At 45.6% G+C, this 14,830-nt stretch overlaps 1 protein-coding gene and 1 pseudogene across 1 annotated transcript; both read right to left on the bottom strand.

The window, feature by feature from the left end:
* On the bottom strand, positions 1-2,231 carry LOC144466789 (trace amine-associated receptor 13c-like; annotated as a pseudogene).
* Positions 2,232-5,732: 3,501 nt separating this feature from the next.
* On the bottom strand, positions 5,733-7,000 carry LOC144466823 (trace amine-associated receptor 13c-like). The gene is made up of 2 exons (XM_078174232.1): positions 6,769-7,000; positions 5,733-6,549 (listed from the first exon to the last, which is right to left on the bottom strand). The coding sequence occupies exons 1-2, from the start codon at positions 6,939-6,941 to the stop codon at positions 5,733-5,735; spliced, it is 990 nt and encodes a 329-aa protein (XP_078030358.1). The 5' UTR covers positions 6,942-7,000.
* Positions 7,001-14,830: the final 7,830 nt, after the last annotated feature.

The raw sequence follows: 14,830 nt of genomic DNA, 5'->3' as shown, positions 1-14,830 counted from the left end.
CTATAATATGTTGGCATCACAGGAGTCAGGCTGACATATTTTAAATGTTACAATGAGCTTAATAGATTTTAAAAACCAAGGGTAGCAAAAAGCATAGATCATCGGGTTGAGACTAGAATTTAAATAGAACAGCCAGGTTTCTATGGGCACAGAGGTCACGCCAAACAAGCTGTCCTGGCCTGCAAGAGAAGAAGAGAAATATGGGCAAAGGCATGTCAGAAACACAACTACAACCACACCAAGAGTCTTGGCTGCTTTCATCTCAGATTTCTTTGCATTTACTTTCACTGAACCCTGACGCCTGACTGCTGCAATATGAGACTGCATGGCACGAGCCTGAGACACAGCCACCACAAATACTCTCATATACAAAACTATGATGACAGTGACAGGACCAATAAAGGTTAAAATGAGGTCAGCAACTCCTGCAATGTTGTTAATGACAACCACACACTCTCCTGAGCAGGAATTATACCTGCCTGGTTGTTTTAAGTTATCTATCATTATCAGACTGTTGTGTAGAACAGAACTAATCCAATAAAGGCAAATACAGATTCTAACTCTTCTCACAGTGATTTTGGTGGAGTAATGCAGAGGATCACAAATGGCTACGTAACGGTCGACTGATATGAGCACCATGGTTCCTACTGTGGAAGATGTAACAATGGAATTTAAAACATAATATATAACACACATGAGGTCACCAAGGAACCAGCAGCCGTCTGTGAGCATGATTTGGAAGAACATGAGAAGGCCCACGATGAAATCTGAGACAGCCAGAGAGAGGAGGAGGAAGTTGGTGGGGGTGTGGAGCTGCCTGGATTGAAAAAGGAGCATCATGTATTATTGTTTGTAGTAACAAATTAAAGTCCATTATAATATGTAGCAGATGTAATCCATGGGTAAAATATAAAAGCAGTGTTTAAGTTATTTATCAACACAACGAGATCCAACATTTTCCAGTAACCATACATTTCTGTACATCTATCACCATAATAAATAGAATTGATAATTTACTACTTGAAGTGTGAGATGGAGATGACGACCAGCAGGTTGAGAGTCACAGTGAACAGAGCGATGAAATAGAGAAGACTGAAAAGAAGCACAGCCTCAGTGAGAGAACGCTTTGGCCTCCTGCAGGAGGCTTCATCCACCCATCCATCTATTTTCATCTGCTTATCTGAGGCTGGGTCGCATGGGCAGCAGGCCAAGCAAAGCATCCCAAAAATCCAGAGCTCATGGCCATAGGTGAGGGTTGATACGTAGATGGACTAGTAAATCGAATGCTTCGCCTTCAGGCTCAGCTCTCTCTTGGTCCATCTTATACTCCATTCTACCCTCACTCGTGAACAAACCCCTGAGATACTTGAACTCCCTCACTTGAGGCAGTAACTCCCCCAACCCGAAGAGGGCAATCCACCGTTTTCCAGCAGAGAACCATGGCCTCAGATTTGGAGGTGCTGACTCTCATCCCAAGCACTTCACACTCGGCTGCAAACCACCCCAGTGCATACTGGAGGTCACAGTTTGATACGATAAGATAAACTTTATTGTCTCACGTGGGAAATTTGTTTTGGGCACATAGTGCGACATAGCTGCATAGCAGATACAACCATCAGCCATCAGACACACAGTAGACAACCATGTAGTACGCAAGGCGCAGATTTGAATAAAATAATAGTGCAATTAGGACCACTGGATGAAATAAATACAACTATATCAAATATCATCTTTATCATATCAGGTAAGGCTAAAAGAATAAAAGCTCCTTAAGGTTGCACTACCCCAGGAGGTAATTATAAAAAGTGCAGTAAAAAAACAACAAAAAAACCCTTCCACCTCCTGGCTGCGACTCAAGATCCTGTCCATAAAAATCACAAACAGGATTGGTGACAAGGGACAACCCTGGCGGAGGCCAACACCCACCGAAAGCGTGTTTGACTTTACCCCAAGTATGCGGACACAGCTCTCACTTTCAAGACCTCCCGAGGGACGCGGTTGTAAGCTTTCTTCAAGTCCACAAAGCACATGTAGACTGGATGGGCAAACTCCCACAATCCTTCCAGCAGCCTTGCAAAAGTGAAGAGCTGGTTCATTGTTCCACGGCCAGGACAGAATCTGCATTGCTCCTCCTGAATTAGAGGTTTGACAGTCAGTCTGAGCCTCCTTTCTAGCACCCTGGAGTAAACTTCACCCAGGAAGCCCAGCAGTGTGATACTCCAGTAGTTCATCCCGGTTCATCCCGGTCTGCCGCTCTGCAGGTACCGTACCCGACCTCCAGGCAACACTAAAAAAGCTGTCAGCCTACACAACACAACAGTGTCCAGAGCCTTCAGCATCTCAGGGCGAATCTCATCCACTCCCGGCGCCTTGCTGCTGGGGAGCTTTTTGACTACCTCAGCAACCTCTGACAGGGATATGGGCAAGAGTTCCCCCAAGTCTTCAGGCTCTGCCTCCTCCACGGTGGAACCGGTACTTGTCTGCTGCTTCCGGAGACCCCTGGGCCGGCCAGACCTGAAAGGCCTCCTTTTTCAGCCTGACGGCCTCCCTCACTGCAGGTGTCCACCAGAGGGTTCTCAAGTTGCTGCCAGGACAGGCACCGACAACCTTCCAACCACAGCTCCTAGCAGCCGCTTCCATAATGGAGGACCTATCGGATTAAATGTCCCCCAACCATGAGAAATTCTTCTGGAGGTGGGAGTTGAAGACCCACAAACAGGGGCCTCAGCCAGATGTTCCCAATTCACCCTCGCTACATGTTTGGGTTTACCAGGTCTATCCGGCAGCTTCCCCCGCCATCTGATCCAACTCTCCACCAGGTGGTGATCAGTTGACGGCTCTGCTCCTCTCTGACACAAGGCAGCAGATCTGATGACATGACCACAGAGTCCATCATTGATCTTTGGCCTATAGGGCGCTCTGGTACCAGGTACACTTATGAACCTCCCTGTGCTTGAACATTGTGTTTGTTATGGCCAGTCCATGGCTCGCACAGAAGTCCAATAACAAAACGCCACTTGGGTTCAGGTCAGGCAGGCCATTCCTCCCAATCACCCCCCACCAGGTTTCTCTGTCATTGCCCACATGAGCGCTGAAGTCCCCAAGAAGAACTATGGAGTCCCCAGGTGGCGCCCCATCCAGGACACTACCAAGAGACTCCAAGAAGGCCGGGTACTCCGTACCCCTGTTAGGTGCGTACGTACAAACAACAGTCAGAGACCTTCTCTTTGCGACTCGCAGCGGCATCGAGATGACCTTCTTGTTTTCCAGGTAGAACCCCCATACGGTGGCGCTCAGCCAGGAACTTGTGAGTATCCCCACACCCGCCCAGCACCTTTGAGTGAGGTGCTCAAGTTCCAAAAAGTCAGTTTCATCAGGGTCTTCTTGAATTGCCGCTTTGCCTTGAGAGACCATACCAGGGGCTATTAACCCCGGACAACACAGCTCCCAGGTTCACAGGGACACACAAACCCCTCCACCATGTCAAGGTGGTGATTCTCTTGGAGTGTTCACATATGCGCAAAGAAATGCTGAGTCACCACTCTGAGTCTGTTTAGAGGGCTGAAAAGGACTGAGTGTGAAAACACCCTCAGATACCCTCAGGTTGCCCCCATTCATCTACAACTGTTCCCTTGTGCCAAGTGACTGGTAAGAAAGTTGTTCCAGAGTATTTAGAGGAGCTTCTGGCGGTGCTTTTACACCTTATGGGTAGATCTGTTCAGAAAACTACTGTTGTTGAACAATATATTGTCACAGAAAAATTTGCAATAAACATATTATCATTATATCAGTGACATAAAACAGTTTCAGAGAGACAATAATATTAGGTACACCCTTTCAAAGAGATTTTTTTTTTAATTTTGAAAAAAATCTTTATTGACTTATGCAATATCTGGTCCTTGATCATTTTGCTAAAGTAATATTTTTTGACAGGCCTTTTTTGTTAAGGCAATATAGTGACATATGAAACTTCTGATGGTTCATTATAGCACTATTCCACTAAAGTGCCATATGGCATATTTTAAGATAAGGGCTATACAGCGGTAAAGGAGGTTCTTTACCTTGCACTACCAGACTTGCACTTTTGGATGTGTATTATTGTATATTACTGTGTATTCTTTTTATTTAACTCCTTTATTACTATGCTATTCTTTTATACTATTTAATTTTGTACAGATTTTAACTATTTTTTTACTTGATTATGCACTGTACTGTGGAAGCTGCTGCAATTTCGTCATGCACCAAGTATGATGACAAAGAAATTCTGATTCTGAATTCTGATTCTTGTGACTGCAAGCTAAAGAACCCTTTGTGGTACTGTTTAGCACCATATTTGTTAGAGCAATATTGTGTGAAATGACAGCTCAAATGGTTCTGTATAGCACCATTTGTCAAAGGTGTCATAAAGCACCTTTTTAAAGGTGGGTGCCAAGTAGTAGTGGCAAAACAGGTTGATTTGGAGCTAAAGAACTGATTTCGGCTTCTATTTTAGTACCAGTTTTGTACCTCTACATTATATTTTACCTTAGGCAATTTAATATATTTGGATACAGCTTTTGAATATTAAATAAGGAAGCTTAAAGCAAATTGTTACATACTAAAGTTTATTGCAGCCAAAGATGCAACTGTCGACCTGATTTGAATTGAGATGGGATTTTTTTTTTTTGGTTCATGGTTGTGATGAAGAGACTGGGGAAGAAATTTACAGTTAGCCCCACTTCAAAGTAAATGTGAAGGCTGTTTCCTCAGTTTTTGATGCTGACTGAGTTTTCGGACTGTCCAACAACATATGTTGGTCAGATCACACAGAGGCTCTGCCTCAGTTCCAAAAATGGGCTCCAGTCCAAGGCAGAAAAAGGAAAACTAAACATGTTGTTTTGAAGCTACTGTATATAACACCAAATTAAGAAAATAAAGAGAAGAGAAAATATAATCACACTTTGTGTAGATTTCTGTGACAAACTTTATAGAAGAAATAACAGGTAGCATATTTTTACATTTGTTCAGACTTTTGGACTTTGTGAAGTCAGTTACATCAATAAGTATTTCATCCCTTCTTCACACAAAAGTATTATCTTATTCCAAATGGCTTCACTGCACACGTGGACTTGTGGACTTTGTGGGCATATTCTGAGTGCGGTCCAAATCCACAATTCACACAACCAACAAGTGGCCTCAAGTGGACTTTTTTGCAGACTCCCAAAAATTCCACTAAGGATGAGGACTTCTCACAACTTCACACAAATGTGATGTTGTGGTATTCTCATCTGCCAACATAAAAAGGAAATACATGTATAATCAATGTGTGAAACAATTTCTGTAATAAAATGTTACTTGAATCATGTAAGCAAAAATGTTATTTAACCACATCATGATACAGAAATATGTATAAGCTATAGAGGTAATCAATATGAATTTTATAATTGCAGACTAACATATTTAAGTTGTGCAGTGCAATGCCAAATATATCGGCTATAGCTATAAGAGTACAACTGTTCCATAGGCAAGAGCTGCAGTGATCACTGTGTTGTGGTTGTCACTTGAACATTTCCACAGAAACAATGAAACAAACTTGAGGCCTGTCTTTCAGCAGCTTTTACAGCCTTGAAGTCTTGCGCCCTCGCTGACTTGACATGATGACAATAGACATGTCACAGTACAACTGAAGTCCACGAAAACTCAATCTGCAAATCTGCAATGGGGAGACACTTGGATTCAGCCACAGTCTCCCACTATAATATGTTGGCATCGCAGGAGTCAGGCTGACATATTTTAAATGTTACAATGAGCTTCATGGATTTCAGAAACCAGGGGTAGCAAAAAGCATAGATCATTGGGTTGAGACTAGAATTTAAATAGAACAGCCAGATTTGTATGGGCACAGAGGTCACGCCAAACAAGCTGTCCTGGCCTGCAAGAGAAGAAGAGGAATATGGGCAAAGGCATGTCAGAAACACAACTACAACCACACCGAGAGTCCTGGCTGCTTTCATCTCAGATTTCTTTGCATTTACTTTCACTGAACGCTGAAGTGTGACTGCTGCAATATGAGACTGCATGGCACGAGCCTGAGACACAGCCACCACAAATACTCTCATATACAAAACTATGATGACAGTGACAGGACCAATAAAGGTTAAAATCAGGTCAACAACTCCTGCAATATAGTTAATGACAACCACACACTCTCCTGAGCAGGAATGATACCTGCCTGGTTGTTTTAAGTTATCCATCATTATCAGACTGTTGTACAGAAGAGAACAGACCCAACAAAGGCAAATACAGATTTTAACTCTTGTCACAGTGACCTTGATGGAGTAATGCAGAGGGTCACAAATGGCTACATAACGATCAACTGATATGAGCACCATGGTTCCTACTGAGGCAGCAGTAATAATATATGATAGATACAGATGCAGGACACACATGATGTCACCAAATAACCAGCAGCCGACTGTGAGGAAAATCTCAAAGAACATGTGGAGGCCCACAATGAAATCTGAGACAGCCAGAGAGAGGAGGAGGAAGTTGGTGGTGGTGTGGAGCTGCCTGGATTGAAAGAAGAGCATAATGCATTACTGTTTGTAGTTGTAGAATGAATTACAATTCCATTGTGATATATAGCAAATATAATCCACACATTTAATGTAACATCAGTATAAAAAAACATAAACACATAGCAAGACCTGTCTATTTTTCTTTTCTTTTCAATGAACCATTCATTTCTGAATGACTATCATTTTAATAAATGAATTAGTATTTTGCTACTTGAAGTGTGAGATGGAGATGATGACCAGCAGGTTGAGAATCACAGTGAGCAGAGAGATGAAGGACAGAAGACTGTAAAGAAGCACAGCCTCAGTGAGTGAACGCTTTGGCTTCCTGCAAGAGGAGTTGAGGAGTTGTGGAAAGCAGAGTTCACTTTCTTCCAGAGTCTCCATCAGAGAAAAAGGATGAGAGGCTGCTGAGCTCTGGCACCGTTGTGACCAAACCTCTCTCACATACAGCTGATTTATCACTTTTCTCCATTCATCCCATCGTCCCTTCTGCCCTACAACAGGTGTGGCCAGTTGAGGCCAGCCAGTCACAAACTGAGCTTCAAACAATAGTTTTAGTTCAGTTCAGTTCAGTTCAGTTCAGAAAACTTTATTTATCCTGTGTGGGCAATTCAGTTTACAGCTCCCAGATCAATAATAAAAGCACAGACAAATACAACAATCATCCATAGACATACAACTTTGTCAACTCTCAAGTCTCAATTGTCAGTGGATCAGTTGAACTAATGGTTTCCCAGCAGCGATACCTTGTACATGTGCAAATATGCATAAATAAATATTCGATCAATAAAAGGAATGAATAAATAATAAATAAATAAATAAAGCAACAAGCACGGACCTACTCGTTAAAATTGGCATTCATCAGCCTGATAACTGAAGGGATAAAAGAGTTTGAGTAGCGATTTGTCTTCCTCATGGGTGCATAGTAGCACCACCCTGAGGGCATTAAATTAAATTCACTGGACATGACATGGTCTCCCTGCTTCATAATGTATCTTGCTTTCTGGACCACACGTTTCTTCCAGAGCACATTCAGGTCTGTTAGCTGGACTCCAATAATCTTGGAGCAGACTCTGATTATCTGATTCAGACTGTTCTTGTCCTTTACAGACAGACCATTAAACCAACCGATAAAAGAGAACGTTAGAAGAGTCTCAATAAAAGAATAATAAAAGCAACATAAAATGGTTTTCGAAACATTAAAAGAGTTGAGCTTCCGCATCAGGTGGATTCTTTGTTGTCCCCGTTTGACAAGTGACTCTATGTTCTTGTCGAACTTGAGATGAGAGTCAAATGGTTCCTAAGTATTTATAGGTTTCTACAATGTGGACTGGTTCACCATGTATCAGGCCATGGACTGCGGAACGCATCTGAACAAGGGGGGGTCATAATTTCAAGTCACGCAGAGGGTGTGGGGGGGCATATGCATTGAAACAGACAATATTACTGATGTATTAAATAACGTTGCAGAGCACTTTTTTTATTTCGACGCCAGTCACATCTACAGTACACGCATGAACATGAACACATGCTTGCTCAGATTAACCCCTCTGATCCCACTCTAACATTCACACACAACAGGCCAAGCCTATTTATAAATGCAAAACTCTGAGAATTTATGCCCGCACAATAATAGAGATGCATTGATTTTGTGTCTTCTCCCGTCCCGCAGGAGAAAACACATCATTTTATAGGCTATTAATAAAGAGATTCATGGGGTTGTTTGTTTTGTTTCCCTGGCCTGCATGTCTTTTGACGCACTGGTCAGGAATAGCGCTCCTATTTCGTTGTTTTCATTTAGTTTTTAATGAAATAAAGGCTGTTTCATATTCTATTCTCAGTGATTGAGGTTAAGGCAAGCCTGGCGCCACGATGAAGTTACTGAGGGGGCGGTTAAAAATTATGAGGGGACAAATCTTTATTATGCAACATAGGTTCACACAGTGAGTTATAAAGAGCGCGCAGACGTGCGTAATAGTCGCTCGTAATGACAGCTCGTCGCCAGTGAAACACAATAAACTGCACGTCTTCTTTCATGTTTGTCTCATGACAGATGGAGCTGACAGACAGACAGACAGACAGACAGACAGGTGGAGCAAGCGGCAAATTGGTATGAAAGCTGGTTCAGGGCATATTCGTCCATTTATGAATAAATATGGAGTGGAAACGCTCATGCATGTGCACCAAGTTCCTGTGTTGACATCCTGTCGCTAGGCTACATCTTCTTCTTCTTTTTCTTCTTCTTCTTCTTCAACTGTTTAATGGCGGTTGGCAAACAGCGAATTGGCCCATTACCGCCACCAACTGGTGGAGTGTGGATCAAGATGACTATTACACCTTTTTTAAAAAAAAGAAAAAAAAATCCCAATGCAGCCCTCTATGTCAGAGTACAAAAGTTACCCGGACCATGGCCCCCCTGCCCCCCCCCCGGTTCCGCGGTCTATGTATCAGGCTGTTTTTTGGCTTTGCACTATTATTTCTAAAATCAGTGATCAACTCCTTTGTTTTTGTTACATTAAGATCCAAGAAGTTGTCATCCCACCATTTGATAAAATCATTTAAAACCAAGCCATGATCCGACTGTGGATCCTGAAGAAGAGACAGCAGGGTGGTGTCATCGGAGAATTTAACCAAGTGACTGCCCTCTTGAGAAGCTCTACACCTGTCTGTGTACATGATAAAAAGTAACGGCGAAAGAACACAGCCCTGAGGGGAACCAGTGTTAGAAGTGATGGGGATAGATGTGTGGTCATTAACGAAGACACGCTGCACTCTGTCTGTTAAAAAGTTTAAAAGCACGTCAGTTTTATGTGTTCGGATAATGTTAAAATTGCTTTGTTTAAAGCCTATTGTACTCCACTGTATACTGCCCACTTGTGGTGCAGTTACAGTAAGGCTAAATTTAACAAACTTCGGGTGGCATATAATGATGCACTGTGAATCCTGTTGAAGCTCCCTAGATGGATGAGTGCCAGTCAGTTGCTTGTACACAACAATGTTCCCACCTTGGATGCTCTTCTTAGGAATTTTATGTTTACTTTTATGGCACGGCTGAAGCACTCTACAAATGAAACTGTTATGGCTCTAGTCATGCCTAAAAAGAGCAGTACCTGTTATTTCTCTAGTTTTTGGAGGCACTTGAGAGAGCATTTGTATGTCTTATAGATATGGTTCTAATGCTTTTTGTGTGTTTTTTTTATCCTGGTGTCTGATGATTGTTACTGTTTCTTGTAGTTGTGTGTTTTTTATGGACCGACCTGAGTCTGAAATAAAGATTGATTGAATGAGATCCGATCTGGGAGCATAAAATAAGAGTCTAGCCGTTCCAATAAAAATATGGGGCTGCATCTTATTAAAAGCGGAAGGAAAATCGGCAAATAAAAGTCTCACGTGGAATTTGGGTTTTTCAAGGTGTTTTAGTGCTCTGTCTAAAATGAAAAGTTTTGCGTCATCAACACCTTTACCAGCTTGATAAGCAAACTGCAGTGGATCTAGTCTGCCATCAATTAAGGAGACCAGTTTTTCTTCAGATTTTTTCAAAGTTTTTCATCACAAGAGATGTCAGTGCAACTGGTCTGAAGTCATGAAGATCTCTTGAATGATTTGACTTTGGAACAGGAATAATAGTGGATGTTTTCCATATTTGGGGCAACTAACCACTCTCTGCACACATTTGGAAAAGTACTGTGAACACCTCACTGAGTTGGTCTGCACAGTGACGCAAAGTGCGTCCACAGATGGCGTCAGGACCAGCCGCCTTCCTGATGTTCACCTTTTTAACAAAGAAGCAACTTTTCCTTCTAAGATGACAATTTCATTTTCAGGTTTTAGAGACATTCTCAACGTGGAAATGTTGCATAAACAGTCAGACCTTTCAAAATGGGAAAAAAAGGAATTAAAAGCATTAGGCAGGTCAGTCTCATTTACACCACTAATAGTAATGAGCTGCCTGGTTTCACCAGAGTACTGGTTTATGGATGCCATCTGATTTATCCCTTGCCAGGCTGCTCTACCACAGACCAACCATGCCCTGTAGGCCTCCATCTTCAGCCTGACGACCGCCGCGACTGGCCCCAGCGGCCTTGCGGCCACAGCTCACAACTGCCGCCTCGACAATGGCAGAGCAGAACAAGGCCCATTCGGACTCAATGTCCCCCTCTGCCCTCAGGACGTGGTCAAAGCTCTCCCGGAGGTGGGAGTTGAAGACCACCTTGACCGGTTCTTCCGCCAGGAGTTCCCAGCAGACCCTCACTGCTGGTTTGGGCCTGCCAGGTCTGCGCGACATCCTTCCCTGCCATCTGATCCAACTCACCACCAGGTGGTGATCAGTTGACAGTTCTGCTCCTCTCTTCACCCAAGTGTCCAGAACATATGGCCGCAGGTCAAATGATACGACTACAAAGTCAATCATTGACCTGCAACCTGGGCTGTCCTGGTGCCACATGCACCAATGAACATCCTTATGCTCGAACATGGTGTTAGTTATGGCCAAACTGCGACCCGCACAGAAGTCCAATAACTGAACACCACTTGGGTTCAGATCGGGAAGGCCGTTCCTCCCAATCACGCCCCTCCAGGTCCTGCTGTCATTGCCCACGTGAGCGTCCCCCAGCAGAACAATGGAGTCCCTGGTCGGGGCACTATCCAGCACCCGTCCCAGGGACTCCAAAAAGGAACTGCTGTTCGGCGCATAAGCGCAGACAACAGTCGGGACCCGTTCCCCGACCCGAAGCCGCAGGGAAGCAAACCTTTCGTCTACTTGGGTAAACCCCAACGTACAGGCAGAGAGTCTGGGGGCTATCAGAAAGCCCACCCCGGCCCTCCGCCTCTCACCCGGAGCAACTCCAGCAAAGGAGAGAGTCCAACCCCTCTCAAGGACTTGGGTTCCAGAGCCGGAACGAGGTGAGGCCGACTATATCTAGCCAGTAACACTCAACCTCTTCCACAAGCTCCGGCTCCTTCCCCGCCAGAGAGGTGACATTCCATGTCCCAAGAGCCAACTTCCGTAGCCAAGGATCAGACCACCAAGGCAACTGCCTTGGTCTGCTGCCCGATCCATAATGCACCACTCCCTCCTGGATCCCTCTGTGGGTGGTGCGCCTGCAGGGGGATGAGCCCATGTAGCTGGTTCGGACTGGGCTCGGCTGGACCCCATGGGCAAAGGCCCGACCACCAGGTGCTCGCCCACAGGCCCCAACCCCAGGCCTGGCTCCAGGGCGGGGCCCTGGTAACCCTCCGGGCCGGGTACACGTGTCCTTGTTTGTATCTATCATGAAGGGTCTTTTGAACCGTTCTTTGTCTGACCCTTCTCCCAGAACCGTCTGCCATGGGAGGCCCTACCAGGGGCAAAATGCCCCCGACAGCATAGCTCCTAGAGTCACTAGGGCACTCAAACTCCTCCACCACGATAAGGTGACGGTTCTCGGGTCTGTGGGCCTCCGGAAGCAGCTGATGGGTATGGGCGGGCCAAGCGGAGCGCAGCAGCGACAGTCACGGAGGCAAAAACTCGGGGGTGGGAGGAGTTCGGCGTCCGGCGCCTCAGGAGGGGAAGGCGGCAACTTGCTCACACTGTTTACAGTGGGGGCGGGGAGCTGCTAACGTCAACTGGGAACATTGTCGAGTGGTGGAAGGAATACTTTGAGGAGCTCCTCAATCCCACCAACATGTATTCCAGTGAGGAAACAGAGCCGGGGATCTTGGGGGCAGGTCGTCCAATTTCTGGGGCAGAAGTCGCGAGGTAGTCAATCAATCAATCAATCAATCAATCAAACTTTAGTGAAGCAACTCCGCGGCAGCGGAGCCCCGGGGGTGGATGAGATTTGCCCTGGATATCTCAAGGCTCTGGATGTTGTAGGGCTGTCCTGGCTGACATGTCTCTGCAACATTGCGTGGACATTGGGGGCAGTGTCTCTGCAGTGGCAGACCGGGGTGGTGGTCCCCATCTTCAAGAAAGAGGACCAGAGGGTGTGTTCCAACTACAGGGGGATCACACTCCTCAGCCTACCCGGTAAGGTCTACTCCAGGGTGCTGGAGAAGAGGGTCCGGTCGATAGTTGAACCTCAGATTGAGGAGGAGCAATGTGGTTTTTGTCCCAGACGAAGAACCGTGGACCAGCTCTTTACCCTTGCCAGGGTGCTGGAGGGGGCATGGGAGTTCACCCAACCAGCCCACATGTGTTTTGTGGATTTGGAGAATGACCGTGTCCCCAGGGGCATCCTCTGGGGGGTGCTACGGGAGTATGGGGTTGGTGGCCCCTTGCTAAGGGCCATCCAGTCCCTGTACCGAAGGAGCACGAGTCTGGTTTACGTGACCGGCAGTAAGTCGGACCTGTTCCCGGTAAGAGCTGGACTCCGCCAGGGCTGCCCTTTGTCACCGGTTCTGTTCATAACTTTCATGGACAAAATTTCTAGGCGCAGCTGAGGGGTGGAGGGTGTCAGGTTTGGTGACAGGATGATCTCGTCTCTGCTTTTTGCGGATGACGTGGCCCTCCTAGTCCTCCTAGCCAGTGACCTCCAGCTCTTACTGGGACGGTTCGCAGCCAAGTGTGAAGCGGCTGGGATGAGAATCAGCACCTCCAGAAGGGTGGATTGCCCACTCCAGGTCGGGGGGGAGGTCCTGCCTCAGGTGGAGGAGTTTAATTATCTCGGGATCTTGTTCACGAGTGAGAGTAGGATGGAGCGGGAAATTAACAGGCGGATTGGGGCGGCGTCAACAGTGAGGCAGGCGCTTAACAGGTCCGTTATGGTGAAGAGGGAGCTTAGCCAGAAAGCGAAGCTCTCGATTTACCGGTCGATGTACGTTCCAACCCTCACCTATGGTCACGAGCTCTGGGTAGTGACCGTGTGATGGCCACAGCCACACATGGTAATATGACTCCAAAGCACATTCACTCACCTCATTAGTTTGTAGCCTATATAAGTTGGTTTCTGTTCATTCTTTCGTTTCAGTTTGCTGCACAGGGTAATTTCATTTGCAATCAACTTATTCAAATAATTAACATTACACAGTTAGCTTTTTTGTAATCTTTATTAGGGTGATTGTTTGTTGTATTAATCCTTTGTTTCTTTGTCTCTGAGTTACCGTGGTGGTTGGAGGTCACTTCCTGGGTTGGCAAAAGGCATGGCTGAGGGCTGAGGACACTTATATGCCGGAGCCAGCTAATTGGACAGAACCATGTGCTGCTATGTCGGGGGGGATTTGGGTTTAGTTAGTTTTTGCTTTGTATTTAGTTGCAATTAGCATTCATCTTGTCTACCCCTTGTGTGCTATTTGGTTTTGCCAAGCCTCTATACATATTCTCCTCATGTGTCATTGTCTCAGATCTGTTTGTTCAGTTAACACTTTGTTAATTTGCGATCTTGAGTATAGTTATATTTTGACCTCTTTTATAGGCCTAGTTCTTGGTTTATTTTGTTTCGTTGTTGGATGGGTAAATAAACAAACCTAGGTTTTTTCAACCAAAAACCTCCTGTTTCCTCTTGCCTTACTGCTTGGTCCCTGACAGACCAAAAGAACAAGATCGTGAGTACAAGTGGCCGAAATGAGTTTCCTCCACAAGGTGGCTGGGCTCAGCCTTAGAATCAGAATCAGAATCAGAAATACTTTATGGGCCACCAGTGTCAAATCTGTTAAAAAACAGATTCAATTCATTGGCCCTGTCCATGCTGCCTTTCACTCCTCTGTGGTTGTTGGTCCTGAAGCCAGTGATGGTCCTCATTCCACTCCAGACCTCTCTCATGTTGTTCTGCTGGAGTTTCCTCTCCAGCTTGCTCCTGTACCTCTCCTTAGCCTCCCTGATCTTCATCTTCAGCTCCCCCTGTATTGTCCCTGTTACCAGCTCTGAAGGCCCTCTTCTTTGAGTTGAGGATGACTTTGATGTCCTTTGTTACCCACGGTTTGTTATTTGGACAACAATGGACAGTCCTGGCTGGGACAGTGGAGTCCACACAGAAGCTGATGTAGTCCGTGATGCATTCTGTGAGCCCGTCAATGTCCTCCCCATGTGGCTCACAGAGTGCCTGCCAGTCTGTCACCCCAAAACAGCCCTGCAGTGTCTCATAAGCCTCCTCCGACCATCTCCTCACTGTCTTCATGGTCGCAGGCTGGCTCTTGACTAGTGGTACATAGCAGGGGTTGAGGTGCACCAGGTTGTGGTCTGACCTACCCAGAGGGGGGAGGGGGGAGCAGCTGTATGCATCTTTGGCATTTGCATACAGCAAGTCCAGTGTCCTCTCCTCTCTGGTAGGGCAGCTCACATACTGTGTGAATGTGGG

The sequence above is a fragment of the Epinephelus lanceolatus genome, chromosome 14 (genome assembly GCF_041903045.1).
Source record: "Epinephelus lanceolatus isolate andai-2023 chromosome 14, ASM4190304v1, whole genome shotgun sequence".
NCBI lineage: Eukaryota > Metazoa > Chordata > Actinopteri > Perciformes > Serranidae > Epinephelus > Epinephelus lanceolatus.
Note: the sequence above shows the minus strand (reverse complement) of the source record. Positions and strands in the feature narration are given on the sequence as shown.

Excerpts from the sequence above, each read along its gene's own strand:
- LOC144466823 (XM_078174232.1), bottom strand. The coding sequence starts at position 6,941 with ATGGAGACTCTGGAAGAAAGTGAACTCTGCTTTCCACAACTCCTCAAC. Across the intron at positions 6,550-6,768 it reads ATCTCCATCTCACACTTCAA|GCAGCTCCACACCACCACCA; the intron begins GTAGCAAAATAC and ends CTTTCAATCCAG.